Raw genomic sequence first — 27,235 nt, forward strand, 5'->3', positions numbered from 1 at the left:
ACGACATCGAAAATTAAGAAAAAAAATTAAAACTTACTTTAATAAATTCAAACCAAAAACTTTTGAAAACAAAGGTTGCCGCCTAACCACTAACCTAACTTAGAAATCCTATAATTTTAACACAAATAACATATGTTAGAAGTTTAAACTACACCAAAACAATGTTTTGTTTCAACATCCATGTCATCACACATGATTGAATTAACAGCTCAATGACATAATTGAAACGTAAACTCTACTTTTTCTCTGGTAAAGTGATCCAGTATAATACATTGATGAAACCAAGCCAATATCTACACAAATAAGCAAAGGCACTTGATTTTCATGCAATTACTACGCCTAAACAATATCAAATACTTCTTTTCCCCCATAATAAAAGATTATACACAAACACAATCAAATTCAAGGTCCAAACTGGAAGAGGAATTAAGATCAAGCTAATTTCGATATCATTACAACACCACCAATGTTACTCCTTTATGACTACCCCCTACAACTCACCATGGTACCGGGCGATTACCATCTACCCGTCAGCCAGCTATACACACATGAAAGGAATACTAGAAAACCATATTCGTTTTTCTTTTCCGGCCTTCCGGTTCCAAGGAAGTGAGAAAGGGGCGAGCACAAGGAAGGCATGAAAAGTGCGAAAACAAGAGAAGATAGATCAAGGATGCTAATCGATTGAAGATCTAAAAGATCTAGGAAAGAAGTGAGGTCAAGAACAAGAAAGCTAAAGTGCTATGAGAAGATAAGTCATAAGTAGCCACATGGTGCATGAAGGATTGAAGATGAGTAGAAAGGAAAAGGACAGAGAAAGACAAGGTGTGCCATGAAATAAAATACAGCACGTGTCGTCAACTGAGAAAGAACACAGGGCTTATCTTCATTTTGTAGTACTAATTTAGCTTACTGATCTTGTTCACGTTTCTTGTCATTATCGCTGATAATCTTCCCACATAAAGCATCGTTCTGCACCTTGAGTGCTTTATTTTCGATTCTTAATTTCGCATTATCCTCTGCAAGATGTGGTAAGTTACCATTAAGATCGGCATTTTCCCTCAAAAATGCATTTTCATCTTTTAACTTCTCGTTTTCAAGCCTCATTGGATCAGCCTGCAATAAAAATTTTAGCATATGTTAAAATAACCCGTCAAGGGGCTTCAATTGTTAAAGAAAATGATGTTCTTCTTAGAGGTCTTTCGAGTAGTTGCAAGGTGTTTGTACATTGTCAATGATTAAGAAAAAATCTGAACAAATACTACCTTGTAATCACCCAAAGTATTAAAAAAATTATTATGTTAAAAAATCTATGCCGTCATAATTAATTATAACGTTTCTGCAGGTGAGCGATTTTTATGCTTTTAAAATGAGTTTAACATTCATTTGAACAAAAATCTACTGGCAAAAGAGACGTTAGAAATGTAAGAAAACTGTTGAGGGCACAAATGCAAATTAACTTATCAAATAGAAAACCTTGGATATGGCTTCCACGCAGACGAAGTTGTTAATAAAACATTAGACACGACTTCCACATCAAGAAAAGTCATGAAACCAAGTTAAGAATGACTTTTATGTTGAAAATATGTGGAGCTAAGACTAAAAGGTTCGGCAGAATTCTTTATTTTGGTCCCCTTTTGGGATGTCTTGGAGACTCAGAGTACGAATATTGTTAAGAAGTTTGTTTTTAACCTTTTCGAGGAGTATAAATGTTTTCCCCCTTCTAGTCGTAGAGAAAACGTACTTGTATCTAGACATACAACTGTGATACTCAAAATGGCTGCAATAGCACTCATCCTAATCACGATAAACGCAACGTAACCGAAAATGCAATCTCAACCGCAATTTAAATTTCTGTTCGTGACACATTCTTTCATGTCACTTCTATCCCATCACCCACATTTTCTTAACCGTCCATTCAATAGTTTTTCCTTGAGAGGGCTATAACTATTGGTTAGATTGTTTCATTTGTGGAGCTTTGATCTTTTGGGTTGGAGCTTTGATCTTTTGGTGAATTTATAATCTAAAGTTCTCTCTGCAATATACTCTCTATAATCACTCTAACCACTACAACTTCCACGGTATATTTATCTACTTAAGCCATCGACCACTTTTATCACCATCTACCATCACACTTGTCCTCCAAGTGTAGAAAATATAATTTATTGAAAACATTATTGAGAATTTACTTGAATTCCCGTTACTATAATCAGACAGGTACAATGGAGTTTTATACAAGTGATGATCTCGAGTCCTAGCTAAGTCCAGAGTTCTAGTTAAGTTAAAATTATCATTATCTACAAAGTAGACTGCTAGGGTTAGTGATAAGATAAAACACTAATATTTACAAGTAAAAAACTTGTATAAATGTAATATAACTTACTTTCTCCCTCAAGCTGGGGAGTAAATATTATAAAAGACTCAACTTGAATGTGATTTTGTCAAAAGTAACCTTTGGAAGTGCTTTGGCCAAGACATCTTCTAGTTGATTTTTTGAAGAGACGTAGTTTAGTCTTACTATTCCGCCATTCACCTTCTCAGCAATAAAATGTTTGTCGATCTCTACATATTTCATTATGTCGTGATGTATTTAGCAATGCTCATAGCCGACTTACTATCACTCTAAAGCTCAAATTGGTTGTTTTCACTGTAGAAAATTGATTTACTGGAGAAGAAGGAATAAGTTTTATTCACGTGCTATTCTTTGATGGTTACAATAAGGTTTTAAAAAAGAATTTACTAATTGTCCTAGCTAAGGTAAGAGTTCTAGCTAAGTTATAATTATCTCTATCTACAATTATGGCTAAAGTTAAAGTTAGAATAAAACTCTAATATTTACAAAGCATTCCCTTATACGTAACATAACTCGCAGTCTCCCTCAAGATGTGTAATATATATTATAAAGACCCAGCTTAGATATGATCTCGTCGAATGCCACCCATGGAAGTGTTTTGGTCAAGATATCTACTAGATAATTTTTTGAAGAGATGTATTTTAACCTTATTGTTCCATCATTTACTTTCTCGTCAATAAAGTGTTTGTCCATCTCCACATGTTTTGTTATATCGTGATGTACCAGATTCTTAGCAATGCTTATGGTTGACTTAATGTCACTCTGAAGTTCAAAGTAGTTGTTACATACCTCCAATTCCACTAAAAGCATTTGTAACAAAACATCTTCACAGACCCCGAGTATTATTGCCCGAAACTCTACTTCAGCACTATTCCTGGAAACTTCTGCTTGTTTCTTGCTTCTTCAAGTCACCAAGTTTCCCCATACGAAAGAATAATATCCCATAGTCGATCTTCTATCCGTTAGTTCTCCGATCAAGCTATAATCTGAGAAAATTTTTATTGTCATATCTTCGTGCTTTTTGAAAATTAACTCATGTCCCAGAGTCAACTTTAAATACTGTAGAATTCGATACACAACTTCTAAATGTTCTTCTTTCAGATTATTCATGTAGTAACTCACAAAACTGACCGGAAAAGCAATGTCCGACCTAGTTAGAGATAGATAGATGAGCTTTCTACCAACATTTGATATTGTACGTGACTACATTTTTTGTAACTTCAAATTTGCTTCCATGAGAGTTTTCGAAGGCTTGTAACCAGTTATCCAAGTCTTAGAAAGTAAATCCAAGATAGACTTCGTTTGGTTTATAACAATAATTTCAATTGATCTTGCCACTTTCGTGTCTAAAAAATATCGCAAGGTCCCCAAATTTTTAGTTTCAAATTCTCTTGCTAGCAATGCCTTCACTCTCTTTATTTCCACCAAGTCATCACTTGTGATGATGATAGCATCAACGTAAACAATTAAAATTATCTTTTTCTTATTTGGTGAAGTCTTTACAAATAGAGTGTGATCGAATTGACACTGTCTATAGTTGTCTCACAAACGTACCTTCTTGAACTTGTCAAACCAAGCCCGATGAGACTGTTTTAGACCATATAATGACTTCAATAGTTTGCACACTCGTTGATTCCCAGGATTTATTCGAACTCCTGGTGGAACTTGCATGTAAACTTCCTCTTTAAGATTACTGTTGAGAAATGCATTCTTGAAATCTAGCTAGTGAAGCATTCAATCCATATTTACTGCTAAGGATAGTAATTTCCTTACAGCGTTGAGTTTTACAACCAGAGCAAAAGTCCCTTGATAGTATACTCTATGAGTTGAGTGAATCCTTTCGCAACAAAACTAGCCTTATACCGTTCAACACTGTCATCCACCTTATATTTCACAGTGAAGATCCATTTGCAACCAATTGATTTCTTGTCTTTGAAAAGATCGAACAATAATCCATGTTTTTTTACTTTCAAGTGCCGATAGCTCTTCTTCAACTGCCTTTTTCCACTCAGGATGCTTTAATGCTTCTCCCACTGTGTTTAGGATGCGAATACTGCCAACTTTGGTTGTAGAATTCTTAAAGTCATACTTTAGTTTACCATAAGCAACAAACTTATTAATAGGATGAGTTGTACACCGTCACACTCATTTTCTTTGAGCAATGGATAACTCACTAGTATCAACCAAAAATTCAACTTACTCTGATCTCCTCCATTTTTCAAGGAATTCAAACCTGGTTCTGGTTTTTGGCAATGCATAGGTTGTGTGGGGACTGATGAAACTTATTTTGGTTGTCGTTTGTATGTAAAAATGTCAATTTGGGGAATAAATGGTGACATAGATGGGCTTGATGTTTGAGGATAGTCCATCGGGTTGGCTGTATGATGTAGGTCTTTACTATTGGATGTGTGTAGGTCTTTAGGATCGAATATAATAGTGATGTTAAGGGGCGATTGAGTAACTATTTCAGTGGTGTCACAATTTGGCTGAATTTCGATGGTTTTTTTAAGGAAATGGTGTAACTGGTAATTCAGTATTAACCGGTAAAGACTGAAATTCAAACTAACTCACACGCTCTCCCTAAATTTCAAACTTAGAGAAAAAATATTTGCTTTCAAGGAAGGTAACATCCATAGAAGAATACACTTTTCTGTAGAATGAAAATAACACTAATAACCCTTTTGAAGCGAAGAGTACTCAATGAAGACACACCTAATTGCCCATGGATCAAGTTTAGACTTCGAGGGGGTATGATCATGAATAAAAGCAGTACAAAAAAAGAAACAGAGAGGAATACTAGTAGTCAAAGGTTTAACGGGAGGAAAACATAGAGTAAGAATCTCTCTCAGACTCTGAAAATTAAGAACTCTACTTAGCATGCGATTAATCAGATAAATGACAGTTAAGAAAGCCTCACCCCAAAAATACTTAGGAACATTGGTAGAAAAAAAAGGACCTGATAACTTCAAGAAGATGACAATTTTTTCATTCAAAGACCCTGTTATGCTGAGGTGTAACACCCCAATTTAGGGGCTAAAATTTAGAAATTATAAAGTGGTGGATTTAATTTGGTATTTTGAAAGAAACAAGGGATTAAATTATAAGATTTTAAAGTTGGCAGACCGTTTTAAGAAGTGCAGGAAGTTCAGTGGCTAAACCCATGATATAACCATTTTTTTAATATGTTGAATTATAAATCTCTTTCCCGTGCGCAGGCAGAAGAAATTTTCCAGTTTTCCCCTCTCCAACAACCCAACTTCCAACTCCGATCTACTCGCCGTTCGACCTCCAAACGACGAGCCGAAACCACCATCGTGTTCGTTGTCAATCGAGGAACAAAACCCCTCAAACCTTTCGTCGTGAATCATCGCCGTTCGTCGTGAATTTCAGTCGGAAGTATCGTCGGTAATAACTCGGTTTTAATTGGGTTTTCATCGATTCACGACGATCGAGTCATCCGTTTACGACACCTCCCGCACCATCGTGTTCGTTGCATCGTTTCGAGTTTGCCGGTGTCATCCTTGGTCTCCGTCGACGGCGGCGCGTGAGGAGGTGAAGCGGTCAAAGTTTTCGATTTTTTGAAATCGAGCTCTCCGCCGTTCAAAATTGTGAACCGAGCTTTGTAAGTATCTCGAAATCGCTCAAAATAATTTTTAGAAATTTTTTCGGGATTTTAGCACTGTTCACGCGCACCCACGCGCCGCCACTGCGCGTGGGGAAGGAAAAAGTGACCGGTTTGACCGGTTTTGGAACTGTTTTGACCGGTTTGACCGGTCATAACCCGACCCGACCCGTTGACCGTTGACCAGTGTTGACCACTATTGACCAAAACTTTGACTGGCTTTGACCGGGCATTAAACGACCTTTGACTTCGACCGAGTATACCTATCCTGACATTTTTTGACGTTCCAAATCCGATTCCGCTGTCCGTTTTTCAAAATTTGAACCCGAAGACCTCGAAATTGCCAGTCAAACCCGTTGACTTTGATTTTAACCGAATATTCCAAATTTCCGAAAAGTCATATTTTATGCTTTCGACGTCCTGAATCCGAATCCGAAGTCCATTTCGCCAAATTAGAACCCGGTAAGCCGTCTTTCACTAATTTATCACCCGATTCGATCCGTTTATCGTAATTAAACTCCGTTTTTGATATAATTTATGTTGATATGTATCTGAGGAATTATTGGAAGTTTAATTGAAGATCAAAGGCGTTCGAATGGAATTTTTATGGTCGATCAGTATTGCACGGAAATCGAGGTAATACTTTACTACCTCTTTATGCTTTATGGAACATGTTGATATTGGTAAATGCATGAATAAGATAATGTTGGTCACTTTTGTGGAGTTGAATAATTTATTCACTCGATATGAATGTGGTAGAAATTCTGTAACTGAATACGGATCGAATGACTAATATAAGAGATTGAAAGATTGCTAGAATTAAATTACAAGTTTGTGAATAGTGATAAAGAAATCAGACATGGATTTGTAAATTATATTTTATATCATCAAAGGTTAAATGTTAAAGGTACTTGGATAGGAAATTATGAAAATACTTCAGTATGGTAAAAATACGAAATTACCCTTATATTGGAAAATGATAAGAATTGTCCCTGGAAGTGGATTAATAAATCTGAAAAGACATATTGATACGATAAATATATTGATGTGCATAAGAAATGTTAGTTTTACTTAGAAATTATGGATAATCGGTTTTTAACCCCAAGAAGGTTTATGCTAGATACTAGAAGTCTTTTAAGGAATCATTTCAAGATCAAAGAATGTTCGAGGAAGCAATTAATCATAGGATCTCTATATTATATAATTTTCGTTAAGAGCTAATATCGAAATTATCTGATAAAGAAATTACGAAAATGCCCTTGAGAGATAAAATAGTCAGAGTTGACCTTGAAGGAGAAAGTACTTTGAGGATTTGTACTTAAATCGATTAAGTACAAATTTAATTATTAATATTCTGTCTTTGTAAAGAAAAATTCATAGTATTCCATTTGTAAAATCCGAGAAGGCACTTGACCCGAAAATATCCGAGTTATGAGTAAATACCTGAAGAACAATTTATCGGAGGGTGCTCTTTTATCAGAATTGTTCGAACGGAATGGAATAGATAATAAATTGGAATTAAATAATAAGACCGGATGGAAGGAAATGATTGAAATATTCTAGAATTATAAAATGACCAAATTACCCCTGGAATGGAAATGACTCAAGAATGTCACCAAGCTCAGGAATGAATGGATATACTCAAGCTTTGAAATGAATAGAACAATGTTAAGCACCAAAATGACATAAATGCCCTTATGACCTAGAATAAGTAAATGTCTTGGATTAATTAAGAAATCCAAATAAACATGGATGTTGTGCTACTAGTAAAAGTTGTGGAACGCAACTTAAGTGATCAACCAACGTTAGTACTATATCATTACCTGAATGATATAAGTATCACTTGAATGTTTGTTCATCTTCTCAAATTTGGATCGATGATAATTCTGGAAGTACTTGGCTCAGCTCAACTCTAGAGCGCATACAGTACTAATAAGTGGGTAGTCGTTAGTCAAATCAACCACGAATACCAGAATGACTTTATTATATGAATAAATTGAAATGAAATGAAATACGTGTATTTGAAATTCAGAAACGTCTGAATTATTCTGGAAAACTTTAAAGTAATCGGGATAGACTTGCTTACCAAACGAACTAAGTAACATCAATGACTAAGGATTAAATAGGTGATTTGATGAGTTTGGAAACACTGTTGAACTTACATGATGAATTGTCATTATGGGTTATGAGCCATGGATCAAGTACGTCAGTATTTCCTGATATTGTTGAAACGTGGAAATGAAATAAAGACCGTTGGAAGATTTATTCAGTGATGATTATGGGGATGATCTATGGATCTGCATTATGGTATTAAAGAGTGAATACACTGGAAGGATAATGAATTGACTTGTTGACATGCATCAGTTTGAGAGTTGTGTAACTCGAGTTGTTTGATAATATGATCGATAGTAGTAGATTGTAAATGACTTGAATCTTCGATTCTATATTTCATATCAAATCACTTCGGTCATGTTTGAAAAAAAAACAAGTAACGCAGATGAAAAAGATTCCGAATATCTCATTTGGTTCAATTGGGCTGAAATCCTATGAATTTAAAGTATATTCCTGAATACCCCTGATTGTTTGGGTAATGGAATCACTCGCAGTAAATCTGAATTTAGAATTATTATGTATAAAGGTTCCTGAACGTTTTCCTAAAGCACACGAAAATATAGTGGGATTCTAATGTATCAACCTTAAATGTCTGGCTAGATCGGTTAGTAATCGATTCTCCTCAATAGGACCTTGTTCCTGGAATTCGATCAAATTTCATAAGTTTCATGTTATCCAAAATGATAACTACAATGGCCTCTAAAAATACTTGGATTCTCTAGTGTGTTCCCTACTTATTACTGAACTGTTTTATTGGTTTTAATATGTGGTACACCGAATTCATTGGTTATTGTTTTATGGATGCACCAATTTAATATGACAATTTATGGTATATGGCTGCTATCTAATTTTTGTTTTGAAATGATATATGATTACCATGTTTTTGGATTTATGGAATTTATGTCACGGTGCAATTGAATTTTGGAATTGAATTACGATGGAATAGCTTTGATCAAGCTAAATGGGCCTAATGTGACTCTTGAGGGCCCCAAGATGTTTCATTAGGTCGGCTTTCCTTTGCTATGTGCTTAGGGTAAGCTATATGGACTTATTGACTTGGGCTTAAGGATACAAGCTTCATAGCTTATCCTTAAGTCGGCTTTCTTTTTACTATGTGCATAAAGTAAGCTATATGGAAAATAATTTTGGGAACTACTGATGGTGTACCAGAAAAGGGTTTAAACTATGATTTTCAAAAGTTAAACTCTTTTATGAATTTGTGAGATTTACTGGACTATGATTTGTACCTATTATGATTTTATTATACTGTTGGAACACACTAGACCTCCTATTCGATCTCCTGAAAATGTCATACTTTGAAAGGTTTCTTATGAACTGAGATTCATGGCTTCTACTCGATGAACTTCTAAGGGAACCCCAAATTATTCTGCAAGCTGGTATACATATGATTCAATAAGGAAATTATATGACTTTCAATTTATCTACATGTCATGTAGCATCATCTGGTAGTTCTGTATTACTGAGCTTTCCAAAGCTCACTCTATTACTCACCTTTTCAGGTTAAAAGAATTGTACCAGTGCATCTATCGACTTCAGTAAGGGAGTTCGTCCGGTGTTGTTGCAGAGTATGGTACATGTGATTAGGGGGCATGTAATTGTATTTTGATTTATATACGTGTTTGGAAATCTGTTTTATTTTTAAATAGTGAAAACTGATTTTATAAGTTTACATGTTCTGATAAAAAGTTTTATATTTTCCGCCATTTTTTACAGTGGGTCGCTCCGGTGGCCCTAATGTGACTTTCTGGATCGGATCGGGCTAACCGCATCGGTCTGGGGGGTTACATTTAGTGGTATCAGAGCTATGGTTTGAGTCAAGATTTTTTAAGATAGACCGGCCGGTCGAATGTCAAAATATGTCTGATCAGTACATGCCCTTAGACTGCAATCATACCTCTCTGAGCCGGAACTCCAGGGCTGAGTCCCTATCGGTAACGAATAAACCGAAGTTTCTATCCGTTAAGGCTATACTTGTACAAAAAGGAATACCAGTAACATCTGTCTTAACGTAGTAAAGTACCTTATCCATGTGAGAGTTATTCATCTGAGAAATTCTGACTCGACTCCAGAAATAAAATTGAGATATGTTGCTGCTCTACGAGCCTATTCACGTAACCAAGGCTGAATTGATTTCACAAGGATAAAGTTGTTTTGATTATTTAATTGGACTGAGGGAGAATTCTGAAGAGATTGATTACTCGAGAAAATTTTCGTTCAGATTCTTTTATTGAAATGAGGAAAAGTTCTGATAAGAATGTATACTCAACTGGTTAAAGATTAGTGAAGGATTTGTGTTTCTATAAAAGCTACATGAAAGATATGAAAGAACTGATAGAAGTTTCATTTCTGCAATTATGTGACATTAATGAATTTCGAGGGCGAAATTCTTTTAAGGAGGGGAGAATTGTAACACCCCAATTTAGGGGCTAAAATTTAGAAATTATAAAGTGATGGATTTAATTTGGTATTTTGAAAGAAACAGGAGATTAAATTATAAGATTTTAAAGTTGGCAGACCGTTTTAAGAAGTGCAGGAAGTTCAGTGGCTAAACCCATGATTTAACCATTTTTTTAATATGTTGAATTATAAATCTCTTTCCCGTGCGCAAGCAAAAGAAATTTTCCAGTTTTCCCATCTCCAACAACCTAACTTCCAACTCCGATCTACTCACCGTCCGACCTCCAAACGACGAGCCGAAACCACCATCGTGTTCGTTGTCAATCGAGGAACAAAACCCCTCAAACCTTTTGTCGTGAATCATCGCCGTTCGTCGTGAATTTCAGTCGGAAGTATCATCGGTAATAACTCGGTTTTAATTGGGTTTTCATCGATTCACGACGATCGGGTCATCCGTTTACGACACCTCCCGCACCATCGTGTTCGTTGCATCATTCCGAGTTTGCCGGTGTCATCCTTGGTCTCCGTCGACGGCGACGCGTGAGGAGGTGAAGCGGTCAAAGTTTTCGATTTGTTGAAATCGAGCTATCCGCTGTTCAAAATTATGAACCGAGCTTTGTAAGTATCTCGAAATCGCTCAAAATAATTTTTAGAATTTTTTCTGGGATTTTAGCACTGTTCACGCGCACCCACGCGCCGCCACTGCGCTTGGGGAAGGTAAAAGTGACCGGTTTAACAGGTTTTGGAACTGTTTTGAACGGTTTGACCGGTCATAACCCGACCCGACCCAACCCGTTGACCCGACCCGTTGACCGTTGACCCGTTGACCGTTGACCAGCGTTGACCACTGTTGACCAAAACTTTGACTGGCTTTGACCGGGCATTAAACGACCTTTGACTTCGACCGAGTATACCTAACCTGACATTTTTCGACGTTCCAAATCCGATTCCGCTGTTCGTTTTTCGAAATTTGAACCCGAAAACCTCAAAATTACCGGTCAAACCCGTTGACTTTGATTTTAACCGAATATTCCAAATGTCCGAAAAGTCATATTTTATGCTTTCGACGTCCTGAATCCGAATCCGAAGTCCGTTTCGCCAAATTCGAACCCGGTAAGCCGTCTTTCACTGATTTATCACCCGATTCGATCCGTTTATCGTAATTAAACTCCGTTTCTGATATAATTTATGTTGATATGTATCTGAGGAATTATTGGAAGTTGAATTGAAGATCAAAGGCGTTCGAATGGAATTTTTATGGTCGATCAGTATTGCACGGAAATCGAGGTAATACTTTACTACCTCTTTATGCTTTATGGAACATGTTGATATTGGTAAATGCATGAATAAGATAATGTTGGTCACTTTTGTGGAGTTGAATAATTTATTCACTCGATATGAATGTGGTAGAAATTCTGTAACTGAATACGGATCGAATGACTAATATAAGAGATTGAAAGATTGCTAGAATTAAATTACAAGTTTATGAATAGTGATAAAGAAATCAGACATGGATTTGTAAATTATATTTTATATCATCAAAGGTTAAATGTTAAAGGTACTTGGATGGGAAATTATGAAAATACTTCGGTATGGTAAAAATACGAAATTACCCTTATATTGGAAAATGATAAGAATTGTCCCTGGAAGTGGATTAATAAATCTGAAAAGAGATATTGATACGATAAATATATTGATGTGCATAAGAAATGTTAGTTTTACTTGGAAATTATGGATAATCGGTTTTTAACCCCAAGAAGGTTTATGCTAGATACTAGAAGTCTTTTAAGGAATCATTTCAAGATCAAAGAATGTTCGAGGAAGCAATTAATCATAGGATCTCTATATTATATAATTTTCGTTAAGAGCTAATATCGAAATTATCTGATAAAGAAATTACGAAAATGCCCTTGAGAGATAAAATAGTCAGAGTTGACCTTGAAGGAGAAATTACTTTGAGGATTTGTACTTAAATCGATTAAGTACAAATTTAATTATTAATATTCTGTCTTTGTAAAGAAAAATTCATAGTATTCCGTTTGTAAAATCCGAGAAGGCACTTGACCCGAAAATATCCGAGTTATGAGTAAATACCTGAAGAACAATTTATCGGAGGGTGCTCTTTTATCAGAATTGTTCGAACGGACTGGAATAGATAATAAATTGGAATTAAATAATAAGACCGGATGGAAGGAAATGATTGAAATATTCTAGAATTATAAAATGACCAAATTACCCCTGGAATGGAAATGACTCAAGAATGTCACCAAGCTCAGGAATGAATGGATATACTCAAGCTTTGAAATGAATAGAACAATGTTAAGCACCAAAATGACATAAATGCCCTTATGACCTAGAATAAGTAAATGTCTTGGATTAATTAAGAAATCCAAATAAACATGGATGTTGTGCTACTAGTAAAAGTTGTGGAACGCAACTTAAGTGATCAACCAACGTTAGTACTATATCATTACCTGAATGATATAAGTATCACTTGAATGTTTGTTCATCTTCTCAAATTTGGATCGATGATAATTCTGGAAGTACTTGGCTCAGCTCAACTCTAGAGCGCATACAGTACTAATAAGTGGGTAGTCGTTAGTCAAATCAACCACGAATACCAGAATGACTTTATTATATGAATAAATTGAAATGAAATGAAATACAACGTGTATTTGAAATTCAGAAACGTCTAAATTATTCTGGAAAACTTTAAAGTAATCGGGATAGACTTGCTTACCAAACGAACTAAGTAACATCAATGACTAAGGATTAAATAGGTGATTTGATGAGTTTGGAAACACTGTTGAACTTACATGATGAATTGTCATTATGGGTTATGAGCCATGGATCAAGTACGTCAGTGTTTCCTGATATTGTTGAAACGTGGAAATAAAATAAAGACCGTTGGAAGATTTATTTAGTGATGATTATGGGGATGATCTATGGATCTGCATTATGGTATTAAAGAGTGAATACGCTGGAAGGATAATGAATTGACTTGTTGACATGCATCAGTTTGAGAGTTGTGTAACTCGAGTTGTTTGATAATATGATCGATAGTCGTAGATTGTAAATAACTTGAATCTTCGATTCTATATTTCATCTAAAATCACTTCGGTCATGTTTGAAAAAAAAACAAGTAACACAGATGAAAAAGATTCTGAATATCTCATTTGGTTCAATTGGGCTGAAATCCTATGAATTTAAAGTATATTCATGAATACCCCTGATTGTTTGGGTAATGGAATCACTCGCAGTAAATCTGAATTTAGAATTATTATGTATAAAGGTTCCTGAACGTTTTCCTAAAGCACACGAAAATATAGTGGGATTATAATGTATCAACCTTAAATGTCTGGCTAGATCGGTTATTAATCGATTCTCCTCAATAGGACCTTGTTCCTGGAATTCGATCAAATTTCATAAGTTTCATGTTATCCAAAATGATAACTACAATGGCCTCTGAAAATACTTGGATTCTCTAGTGTGTTCCCTACTTATTACTGAACTGTTTTATTGGTTTTAATATGTGGTACACCAAATTCATTGGTTATTATTTTATGGATGCACCAATTTAATGTGACAATTTATGGTATATGGCTACTATCTAATTTTTGTTTTGAAATGGTATATGATTACCATGTTTTTGGATTTATGGAATTTATGTCACGGTGGAATTGAATTTTGGAATTGAATTACGATGGAATAGCTCTGATCAAGCTAAATGGGCCTAATGTGACTCTTGAGGGCCCCAAGATGTTTCATTAGGTCGGCTTTCCTTTGCTGTGTGCTTAGGGTAAGCTATATGGACTTATTGACTTGGGCTTAAGGATACAAGCTTCATAGCCTATCCTTAAGTCGGCTTTCTTTTTGCTATGTGCATAAAGTAAGCTATATGGAAAATTATTTTGGGAACTACTGATGGTGTACCAGAAAAGGGTTTAAACTATGATTTTCAAAAGTTAAACTCTTTTATGAATTTGTGAGATTTACTGGACTATGATTTGTACCTATTATGATTTTATTATACTGTTGGAACACACTAGACCTCCTATTCGATCTCCTGAAAATGTCATACTTTGAAAGGTTTCTTATGAACTGAGATTCATGGCTTCTACTCGATGAACTTCTAAGGGAACCCCAAATTATTCTGCAAGCTGGTATACATATGATTCAATAAGGAAATTATATGGCTTTTCATTTATCTACATGTCATATAACATCATCTGGTTGTTCTGTATTACTGATCTTTCCAAAGCTCACTCTATTACTCACCTTTTCAGGTTAAAAGAATTGTACCAGTGCATCTATCGACTTCAGTAAGGGAGTTCGTCCGGTGTTATTGCAGAGTATGGTACATGTGATTAGGGGGCATATAATTGTATTTTGATTTATATACGTGTTTGGAAATCTGTTTTATTTTTAAATAGTGAAAACTGATTTTATAAGTTTACATGTTCTGATAAAAAGTTTTAAATTTTCCGCCATTTTTTACAGTGGGTCGCTCCAGTGGCCCTAATGTGACTTCCCGGATCGGATCGAGCTAACCGCATCGGTCTGGGGCTTACATGAGGAGTATTGACACATGAAAAGAGGTGGATAATACATTTTTCCTAAAAGAAAGATGTCAACTCTTGAGAAAAATATTCAAAACCATTGTCAGACTTAAAAATGATAATAGAACCTTGAAATTGGTTATCAACCATTTTATGGATTCACTTAAAAATGTCACCACCCTCAGGTTTATAATGCATAAGAAATGTCCAACTAATAAGAGAATGATCGTCAATAAAAGAAACAAACCAACGAATCCCATTTAGGTTTTTGATAATAGAGACCCCAAATATCACTATGTATAATTATAAAAGGTTTAAAAGAAGGATTGATACATGCACCACATACCCTAAAGCTAAGGATGATGAATTTACTATACCACTTGGCCCTATCACACGAGGCCGGACCAAACTTCTTAAAGACAAGCTTCAAATCGCAGTTCAAGCATTCATCCGGAAGGGTCTAATAGCAGCAGATTTAAAACAACTTTTTGAAGGGGATCCAGTTGTTATCCGGTCGACATGTCTTCTGGAGATACAACCGTCTGTCTCTTATCTTTCCAACGGTTCTTGAATCGAATCAATCCGATATCGGGAACTCAAAATATGGTCATTTTACTGAAGACGGTGCAGGCAGGAAATCCTATACGGGATTAATACGTTATTTTGTAAATATTACGAATTTTCAATATTTATATTGATTATCCGGAGGGCTCGATAGGACACTTATCCATCTATTATCCACAAATCCATTCGCACCATCAATCGTCTTTACCGTTCACCTTCATAAGGGAGATATTTGATTTCTTTATTATCTTATTTCATCTTCCGTTTATTTATCTTTTGTTTATTTTATTCTAATCTTATTGCCTTGATTCCAGCACATAAAAGAAACTCTAAGAACCCTACTTGCTACCGCCACCTTCCCCTATTCGTTCCCTTTGTTCTTAATCGAGTCTAGAGCTTTCTAGGTTTGATTCTTCAACAAGAGCAACGTTCATCAATCCGCCACCGCTTCCCTATCAATTGGTATCAGATTTGGGCCGATTCTTGGAAAGAAGCAAGCAATTTTGCTTGTTCTTGCACACAAAATCGTCAAGGTACCCCAACGGAGCTAGTTCACAAAAGATTCAGCGTTTCAGGTTCTTTTTATTTAATTTTAATTTAGATTTAAATCCTTCTTGTTAGTTTGCTATTTTTTTTTCAAAAAAACAAAAAAACAAAAAACAAAAAAAGGCAAAAAACAAAAAAGGCAAAAAAACAAAAAAAGAGCCAAAAAAGCCAAAATTTCAAAAAAAATTGCAAACGAAGGTATTTAGGGCTGATTTTATCCATATATCATATTCATTCTAATATTAAACCCAAGTCCAAATTTCACTCCAATTGGAGTTCATTGGAGCCTTCAAATACATCATTCAAGTTTCATCGGCAGATTCGGTTTAGAATCTTGTCGAATTTCTTGAAAATTTTACAGGAGGAATTTCGTGGTGAAAATTTCCAGATTGAAAATTCATATATTGAAGATCATTCAAACAAAAAATCAGAATTTTTGGAGATCAAAAACACCTTCGAACAAAGCGATCAAGAAAAACAGATTGTTTGAGGACTCACCGTTCAACAGAGTCTACTGGATACTACTGAAGGTATTTGGTTCTGAAATTTTACAGGTGGTTTCTTAACGCATCAAAAGACATTCAAGAATTTTTCCAGAATTTTTTGACACCGGTAAACCCCTCAAAAACGTTGCTCAAATTGATCCAGCGTTTTCCAGGTTTCTGGGTTGGTTCTTTATTTTCTTTGACTCTTAGTGCTTTAAGTTCTTTTGTTTTTCCTTGTTATTGTTCTTTTACATTATCTAACACATTATCTTCATTGTGTTAGTAGGACTAAAGAGTTTGCATACTTCTTCCTTCTTTGCATTCTCGTTCGCTTGGAGTCTAACCTTTGTTTGGCCTCTTAGAGCTTTTAGGTTTTTCTTATCGCCTTTGCTAGTAATCAAACTCCGATACGAACTGTGAAAGACTACTTGGTAAAGTGAGTTTTAAAGAGTACAAGATCGGCTTACTTGCCTCTCGTTGTGTTACTTTCTTGGAGTGACTTGTGAGGTTTCTTGCTTTGTTGAATTTATTTTATTCTACTTTAAAATCTTCTTTTGAGTGTTATAATTGCAGGATGGGCGACAATAACAATGAGACACTTACGGCTATCTTAGCCGCACTTGAACGACTCACAACTCAATTTGATCAACTTAACAATGCCTTGAGAGAACGGCAAGAACTACAACTGGATCAACCAAACCAGAATCCAAGGCCAAACAATGCTGAACTTATGGCCCCCAGGCGAGCACAACCACGTTTTCAAACACCCGAACTCTTTGCAAAACCAAAGTTCACGATCCCCTCTTTTAAAGGAGATTACGACCCAGACAAGTACATCGATTGGGAAGGAAAAGTTGATCTCTTGTTCGCATACCATGACTGCCCCCAAGCTGAACAAGTTCCCCTCATCACCTTGGAATTCGAAGGATATGCTCACACTTGGTGGATGCAAACAAGGAAAAAGATCGACAACTACCAAATTCAACCAATCACGTCTTGGACCGAACTCAAACATGCCATGAGGAACCGATTTCTACCGACACATTATACACGAGAAGTTAAACAACGACTACACCGACTTCGACAAGGTAGAAGTTCAGTTGAAGATTACTACAAGGAGATGCAGTCCTTACTCAATAGGGCTAACATAACTGAAGAAGAAGAGGACACCATGTCAAGATTCGTCGTTGGCTTAAACTCAAACATCACTGATCTTCTTGATCTCCATGGGTACGAAAACCTCGAAGATACACTAAAGAAAGCAATGACAATCGAAGCACAAATACAAAGGAGATTCCGATTCAGAGAACATTACCAAGGTACTTCATTCTCTTACCAAGGTAATACTTCAAATCCTTCCTCATCTTCTACTCCATCTCCTCAAAAAAAGTCGAGAGATGACAAACTCGACAAAGAAAAACAACGACCAGCGAAGAATGAGACACTTCCAGCCCCTAAAGACGATACCCGAGCAAGAGACATCAAGTGTTTTAAATGCTTAGGAAGAGGCCATATCAGCCGCAATTGTCCAAACACGAGGACCTTAACCATACTAGGTGATGGATCTTATAATTCTGACTCTGATGACGACCTTGCCGACATTCCAGCACATGCCGAAGCCAAAGAAGACAGCGATGACTATGGAAGCGATGAGTACAATGGCACAATCTTGGTGATCCGTCATACATTGAACATCCAAGCATCCGATGAATCTGACATGCAACGTTCCAACATCTTCCACACACGCTGCCTAATCAAGGAACAACCATTCTCCATCATCATTGATAATGGTAGTTGTGTCAACGTCATTAGCTCCAATGTTGTTGAATCACTCAAACTTCCTTGCCAACGACATCCGAAACCTTATTGCTTACAATGGCTTAATGAGAGTGCCGAGATGAAGGTGGTTAAACAATGCCTCGTTAATATCAAGATGGGAAAGTATTGTGACGACGTATGGTGTGATGTAATTCCGATGTAAGCATCCCACATTCTCTTAGGACGACCTTGGCAATACGACAATGACGTCACATATTATGGTCGAAAGAACATTTACACAATTCCAATAAAAGGTAAACCGTTCCGACTTAACCCCCTACCCCCCAAAGAGATTCTCATAGATCAACAACGAATTCTCAAGGAAACAGGGAATTTGAAACAAAAGGCAAAAGAGGTCACAATCGATAAAAGCCAAACAAATGACCCACGGGTGGTGAGTGAACCTCAATGTGAAAATAAAAGAGTGTCTCAAAACATTTATGCGAGTGCAAAAGACATGAGAGATACCCTTTTTCAAAATAGGCCGTGCATTCTAGTCCGTTTCAAGGACTCCATTTTATCAAGTATCACTAACATCACAGATTTGCCTAGTGTGTTTTCTTCTCTATTACAGGAGTTTCAAGATGTCTTAAGCAACCCACCGGATGGTTTACCACCTACAAGAGGAATTGAACATCAAATCGAATTTATCCCTGGATCAACCATACCAAACCGCCCCGCTTACCGATGCAACCCTGAGGAAACGAAGGAATTGGAACGACAAATAGATTCATTATTACAAAAAGGACACATCCGTGAGAGTCTTAGTCCTTGTGCAGTTCCCGTCATTCTAGTTCCAAAGAAAGATGGCACATTCCGAATGTGTGTAGATTGTCGACCTATCAATCGGATAACAATCAAGTATAGGCATCCTATTCCACGCCTAGATGATATGTTGGATGAACTACATGGTGCAAGTATCTTCACCAAAATTGACTTGAAGAGTGGTTACCATCAAATTCGAATGAAAGAAGGTGACGAATGGAAAACAGCATTCAAGACAAAGTTCGGCTTGTATGAATGGCTTGTTATGCCTTTTGGACTCACAAACGCTCCAAGCACCTTCATGAGATTAATGAATCACGTTCTTAAGGAATTTATAGGTAAATTTGTTGTCGTTTACTTTGATGACATTCTTATATACTCATCTTCTTTTGATTCTCATGTCATTCACGTTCGAATGGTTCTCGAAGTTCTTCGACGAGAACATTTATATGCTAACATGGACAAGTGTGTGTTTTGCAGTGATAAGCTTATGTTTTTAGGCTTTATAGTTAGTGTACAGGGTATTCATGTAGATAAAGAGAAGGTCAAGGCAATTCAAGAATGGCCCACGCCTACTTCCATCACCGAGGTAAGATCTTTTCATGGTTTGGCAAGTTTCTACCGTCGCTTTGTCAAAGATTTCTCAACCATTGCTGCACCATTAACCGAGATCATCAAAAAGTCAGTTGAATTCAAATGGGGACCACAACAACAAAAAGCTTTTGAACTTCTTAAAGATAAGTTATGTTCTGCCCCTATTCTTCGTCTTCCCAATTTTTCTAACATCTTTGAGCTAGAATGTGACGCGTCAGGCATAGGCATTGGTGCCGTCCTCATGCAAGAAAGACAACCTATCGCTTACTTTAGTGAGAAGTTAAAAGGTGCACAATTGAACTACTCTACCTACGACAAGGAACTTCTTGCACTCGTCCGAGCACTCGAAGTGTGGCAACACTATCTTCTCCCTAAAGAGTTTGTCATTCACACAGACCATGAATCACTCAAATGGTTAAATGGACAAGGTAAGTTAAACAAACGACATGCTCGATGGGTTGAGTTCATTGAATCTTTTCCTTACATCATCAAATACAAACAAGGGAAAGATAACATCGTAGCTGATGCATTATCCCGACGATACACACTTATCACTCGAATGCATGCTACTGTTCTGGGTTTTGCACATATCAAAGAACTTTATCCTAACGATCCAGATTTTTCTGAGATTTATAAACAATGTGTAAAAGGTGCTTTTAACAAGTTTTATCTTGTAGATGGCTTTCTTTTTCGCATGAACAGGTTGTGTATACCACAAAGCTCTTTGCGAGAATTCTTGGTTCACGAGTCACATGCAGGAGGACTTATGGGACACTTCGGTATTCACAAAACACTTGATATGGTCATGGAACACTTCTTTTGGCCGCACATGCGTAAAACAGTGGAAAAGATTTGTGCATCATGCATCACGTGCAAACAAGCAAAGTCAAAGGTAAATCCTAATGGTTTGTATACGCCTTTACCAATTTCTTCTTCTCCTTGGATCGATTTATCGATGGATTTTATACTTGGCTTACCCCGCACTAAGAAAGGACGAGATAGTATTTTTGTGGTTGTGGACAGATTCTCAAAGATGGCACACTTCATTCCTTGCCATAAAACGGACGATGCCACACATATTGCTAATTTATTCTTTCGAGAAATAGTCCGCCTTCATGGCATTCCTCGCACCATTGTGTCCGATCGTGACACTAAGTTCATAAGCCACTTTTGGAAGGTATTATGGGGTAAGATTGGTACAAAACTTCTCTATTCCACTTCTCTATTCCACTTCTTGTCATCCACAACAGGTTATTCTCCATTCGAAATAGTTTATGGTTTTAACCCACTAACTACTTTGGATCTTATTCCCTTACCTTTAGATCAGGTTGCCAGTTTAGATGGTGAAAAGAAGGCTGCCCTTGTCAAAGACATTCACGCCAAAGCCAAACTCAAGATGGAGAAAACCTACGAGGCAATCGCAAACCGAGTTAACAAGGGCCGACGACATGTCACCTTTGAACCAGGAGATTGGGTATGGGTTCACATGAGAAAAGAAAGATTCCCGACACAAAGGAAATCCAAGCTAAACCCACGAGGCGATGGTCCATTCCAAGTTCTTGAACGAATCAATGACAACGCCTACCGCATTGATCTTCCCGGTGAGTATAACGTGAGTGCATCCTTTAATGTTTCTAACTTATCTCCTTTTGATATTTCAGATTCGAGGACGAATCCTTTTAAGGAAGGGGGAGATGATACATGCACCACATACCCTAAAGCTAAGGATGATGAATTTACTATACCACTTGGCCCTATCACACGAGGCCGGACCAAACTTCTTAAAGACAAGCTTCAAATCGCAGTTCAAGCATTCATCCGGAAGGGTCTAATAGCAGCAGATTTAAAACAACTTTTTGAAGGGGATCCAGTTGTTATCCGGTCGACATGTCTTCTGGAGATACAACCGTCTGTCTCTTATCTTTCCAACGGTTCTTGAATCGAATCAATCTGATATCCGGAACTCAAAATATGGTCATTTTACTGAAGACGGTGCAGGCAGGAAATCCTATACGGGATTAATACGTTATTTTGTAAATATTACGAATTTTCAATATTTATATTGATTATTTGTAATATAATTTAATATAGGATGATTAATTATCTTTTAGGATCAGATTTATTATTTTATTAGGAATTAAGGTTGGGTTAAAACAATATTTTTAGTTATTATTATTTTATTAGGAATTAGAGTTAAAACATGTTTAGTTTATTAATATTTTATTCTTTAGTTATTTAGAACCTTTAGAATTCAGCCCCTATATAAAGGAGGCTTCATTCAACTTTGTAAATCAGATTTCTTTGATTAATAATACAACGAGAGTTCGTTTTTGCAAGTGCTGATTGCCTTGTGCCTTCGAAGCTTCTTCTCCTTGAGTTCTTTCAAGTTCTTGTGAGGGAGATTAATCTTCACACTCCAATTTGCCTTTTCATCACGACTAGGAGGGTTGGTTAGAGCCATTTATCGTGTTTGCCTTTTCATTGCGACTAGGAGGGCTCGATAGGACACTTATCCATCTATTATCCACAAATCCATTCGCACCATCAATCGTCTTTACCGTTCACCTTCATAAGGGAGATATTTGATTTCTTTATTATCTTATTTCATCTTCCGTTTATTTATCTTTTGTTTATTTTATTCTAATCTTATTGCCTTGATTCCAGCACATAAAAGAAACTCTAAGAACCCTACTTGCTACCGCCACCTTCCCCTATTCGTTCCCTTTGTTCTTAATCGAGTCTAGAGCTTTCTAGGTTTGATTCTTCAACAAGAGCAACGTTCATCAATCCGCCACCGCTTCCCTATCAAGGATATGAAGAATGGTGATATGAACTGCGTATATGTTATGCAAGATCACAAATATCACAAGAAAAAGATGTTAGATTTTTATTAAGGAAAAGTTTGGGAAACAACTTAGCAAAATAGAAGAAACTGGGATTATCTTTCCTAAAATGCCACAAAACAATCTCAGTATAAACATCAGTAGGAGATATGGAAAAAAGGAAGACAAATGGATAAAGTGTATGCAGGTTGCAATCGGATGAGAGGATTCAAGAATTTATAGTCAACCACGAAACCTAACATGGCCAATCACTGTCCCCGAGCTCAAATCCTTAAATTCACAAATATCATAGTTAAAACGTATAATTCAACCAAAATCCACAAACAATTTACTAACTGAAAGAAGATTGAAAGCCAAATTTGAAACGTAAAGAATATAAGATAAAACAATATTGTGATTGATCCAAGTAGAACCACTGCCAGCAATAGCCAAAAGTGAACCATCAACGGTTTGAATACTATAGGAAGAGTCAATGCAAAAAATCTGAAAAAAGTGTCAAGTCTCCCGTCATATGATCACTAGCACCGAAATCAACAATCTATGAAACTAAGTTGGGTGAAGAAGAGGATGAAATAGAACTACCTTCACGCACATTACATGCGTGTTTTGGTTCGACAAATATATTAACCTGTCCAAAAATGCTTGATCTCCTCCAATTGTTGCCTTGTAAAGAAACTGATGTTGACAACATCTACAGTAGTAGAATGACCCTGATGGTCACTCGATGATGACTTTTTGGAAGACTTCCAGTCTATTGGGCGCCCATGAATTTTCCAATAGTGATCATGAACGTGCCTGACCTTCTTGCAATGATCTCACCAAAGCATAAGCGAGAATCATAGATGGACTAGGGCAGAACATTCAACCATAGTAGAGGGAAGTATAAGAAAGTATCGACTCTCCTTGCGTTGAACCTCCAAAAAACCTCTCGAATAGATGAAAAGGGTTTAACACCCAAAACGCACCTACGAACCTCGTCGAGAGTAGTTATCAACCCAAAAAAATTGAAACACAATCAACCTCTCAATAAGTTGTTTGAATAGGTTAGCATCATCGCCACAATACCAATCATAGGATTCGTAGAGGTTGAGTGCTACCACAACCGAGACAATTGAGTGTAGTACTACGTGATTGTCTGATTGCCCTGTTTGAGTTAACTAACTTGACAGTCAATTCAAAACAACGCAACCGAGTTGTCCAAATTAGAGTAAGTTTCTCGCGCATCATGCCAAATTTCAAAAGCAGTGGTGTATAGTATGAAATTCTCACCGACGTCAGGTACCATGGAATTAAACAACCACGAAATAACCATGGTGTTCTTGCTCGACCAAGTTTCATATTGGGGCTTGGAAGAATATGGCATCAACATGTTTAACGAGAGATATTGTTGTTTTCAACAATCGGTGATATACAGCCAGACTGATTAGGACCAACGAATATATTTGTCTCCATTTAGGTGATGACAAGTGATGCAAACCGAAGAAGATTCATCAATGATTGGATGAGAGGCAGATGGTGTAACATCATATATTGCTTCAGAAGAGTCGGGTAGTTAGGAGAAGTCGAGGAAGGATATACCTAAATCGATACCATATAGAAAGTTTATTTATTGGAGAAGAAGGAATAAGTTCTATTAACGTGCTTTTCTTCGATGGTTATAACAATGTTTTGTACAATAGTTTACTAAGAGTCCTAGCTAAGGTAAGAGTTCTAACTAAGTTAAACTTATATATATTTACAATTAGGGTTTGAATTAGAGTTAGACTTAAGACCAGGGTAGCCGAGTAGTGCGGGTCACATCCATAGGGTGTATCATCTCTGTCTTCTTTTATGCATTTGTAGTAATTTCCATGACTTCTACTTTTTATATGTTTCTGTAATTTGAATTTATGAAAGCTTATAACTAGGGTAGCAGAGTAGTGTTGCCTTAGTTTAAGTTTTAACCCATTTGACTTTATTCATTCTCGTAGCTTGCTATCGTTGACTTCTATGTATCATTCTCTTCATGTTTCCTCTTTTTAGATTTAGTCGGGTCTTACGTTTCTATCTATATGCAGAGATTTTTTATGCATGGATTTATTTGCATGGATTACTTCCCATTACATACGCACATATGAAAAATGTATATGAAAACTGTTCAACTATGTATTTATTTATTTATTTATACATGTATTGCATTTTATCTCTATTTTTTAATTTTCTGACTGCCAGAGGTCTTCCACAGAAGTTGCTCTCAACCTGGCGTTGAGGACAGCATACTACCCTACCTCTCCCTTACCCATTACATATGGGAATAGGGTTTTGTTGATGTTGTTGTATGTACAAAGCATTCTCCTATATGTAACATAACTCATAATCGCACACTTCTAACTCAGTTAGAAGCCTTTGTAACCATTCCTTCGTAAGTCCCAAGTGTTATTGTACGAAACTCTATTTCAACGCTATGCCAGTCGTTGGATCTATGTTTGATCCAACGGTCCAGATGAGAAATAGACTAAGATTTCTAAAACCCACGACCTATTGCATCATCGTCGACGTCATTATTTCTACCATTTTCTTCCATCACTCTCACACCACATTTTAGCCATCAATCACAGATCAAATCAGACAATAAAAGCCAAAGATAGTCAAAATATATATAACACCGAATCCATTTAGATAAAAAAAATAATTAAAAATCCAAGATGTGAAATACTTGGGCTAGGGTAATCATGTCCCTATGCTATAGCTTCAAATAGTCAAAAGGCACATGATGTTAAAAAGGAAGAGGATTCGTACATAGGGTTCGAACAGGGAGAGAACCCTAATTGAGGCTAGGGGAGACGATATCGATAAAGCAAGTAAACACCAACAACGGAGACAAAGAAGAAGGAAAAGAAAAAAGAGCTTTTAGGCACGTGAATGAGTGAGAAGGTGGAGTTAAGAGAAATGCTGGAAGATAGAGACTTGTTCTGTCACTTTGCCAGAATATTGCTTGGCTCGGCTTCTCTAAGATTTGAGCCAACACTTGTTAAGAGCTTTGTTTGGTGGTGGGCATGTGAAGGAGAAAGAAAGCCGATGCTAATACAAAAGTTGGCTTCAAGTGAAGGCAAAGGCAAAAGCAAGTTGTCGGTGTCCAACAAAAATTAATAGAAAAATGTGCCCTATTTGTTTTAATGCCAAGCCTAAGCCTAAGCCTAAGCCACCACAAAGGAATAAAAGTGGCCCGTGAAAAATGTGTCCATTTTGTTTTAACAAACCTAAGCCTAAGCCCATAACTATAAAAAAAATCAGTATATATTTTATTTTCAATAAGTGCGCCTCACTTCAATAAGATGCACGTCTTGTGCCTTGGCTATAATACCCCTATCACCTTGGTGCGTCTTGCGCCGTTTTTAACATTGATTGAATTGGACATCTAGGACTTGAAGAATATGAGTTCTTCAAGTAGGAATTCCAGATCAATTGTGACTCCACCAAATCCTCTACTAAAAATAGGTAGCTGACCAAGCTTTGTAGTTTTCAAGCAAATCCTGAGCATTACATTCGATCTTTGAAAAAGAACGAGTTGTACTTCACGTTTAATTTCTATAGGTTGTAGACGATAATGATTTAACTTTTTGTAAATATTATCTGTTAACAGTTTAGGATAAAATCTAACTCTTATTTCTTAAGTAGTTTAGATAATTCTTGTATCTTATTTCTTATCTATTAGATAGTATAGTATTTTGTTTAAAGTAATTGTATTTGTACTGTAACTCTATGTAATTTAGTCTATTTAAGTAGACTTACAGTTCTATTCTAACTAATGAAAAACATGGTGAATCTGATTTGATCACTGTACAAAATACTCAATTTACTACAATTCCTTTTCAAGAAAAAACTTAGTTCCCTCTGTGTTATCTTGTGCAATTTTGATACCTAAGCTAAGAGAAGGTATCCACGTCCATTTGTGTAGATCACTGTTAGAGGCAAAGCACTTAGATTTGCTCGTTTGGAGACAAGCTATTCGAGAGACTATGATGTGTAGAGATCGTCAAGGGATTCAATTGCTAAAGAGTACAAGCTTCAAAGAACACAGAGATCTTAAACTAATTGTCTAAATATACGTTTTCAATTTTACATCTACTTATTAACTAATTGTTTCAGTTATACACCATTGTGATCCAAATCTACACAAAGTTGGGATGCTTTGGGCCAAATTCAGGTCGAGCTGTACTACTGATACCAACACTTCCATGTCTACAAGTTATGCTTGTTACTACAATTTATCACGAGAATCTATTGTTTTAGCATCTACATTTCCATTTTCTTTCTCATACCGTGCAAATTCTAAAAACTTGATTAGTCAGACTAGCTTAACTAACCTAGGAAACAACATAAATCAAGCATATCTTGTGGCATGTGAGAAAAATTGCACAGGCAGTGAGTGGCTTCATTACAAAAAAACTCGATTTTTTTAGCAACAAAAAAAATCAATGTCTTATTTAAAAAAAATAGTTAACAGAACTAGAAACTAAAAGGTCAGAGGAGTGGTTTTATAATCTTCTAATTTGAAAAGGAGAATTTATGTATCT

The 27,235-nt window shown here is 36.3% G+C and overlaps 1 protein-coding gene across 1 annotated transcript in view; it reads right to left on the bottom strand.

The window, feature by feature from the left end:
* Positions 1–218: 218 nt before the first annotated feature.
* LOC120125946 overlaps positions 219–27,235 on the bottom strand; it is a 31,236-nt gene continuing 4,219 nt past the window's right edge. Inside the window, exon 4 of the mRNA XM_039144262.1 lies at positions 219–1,116. Coding sequence (XP_039000193.1) covers positions 910–1,116 — 207 coding nt within the window. The 3' untranslated portion in view covers positions 219–909. The remainder of the gene's footprint in view (positions 1,117–27,235) is intronic.

This window comes from Hibiscus syriacus, unplaced genomic scaffold, assembly GCF_006381635.1.
Source record: "Hibiscus syriacus cultivar Baekdansim isolate YM2019G1 unplaced genomic scaffold, ASM638163v2 tig00110450_pilon, whole genome shotgun sequence".
NCBI classification, from domain to species: Eukaryota; Viridiplantae; Streptophyta; class Magnoliopsida; order Malvales; family Malvaceae; genus Hibiscus; species Hibiscus syriacus.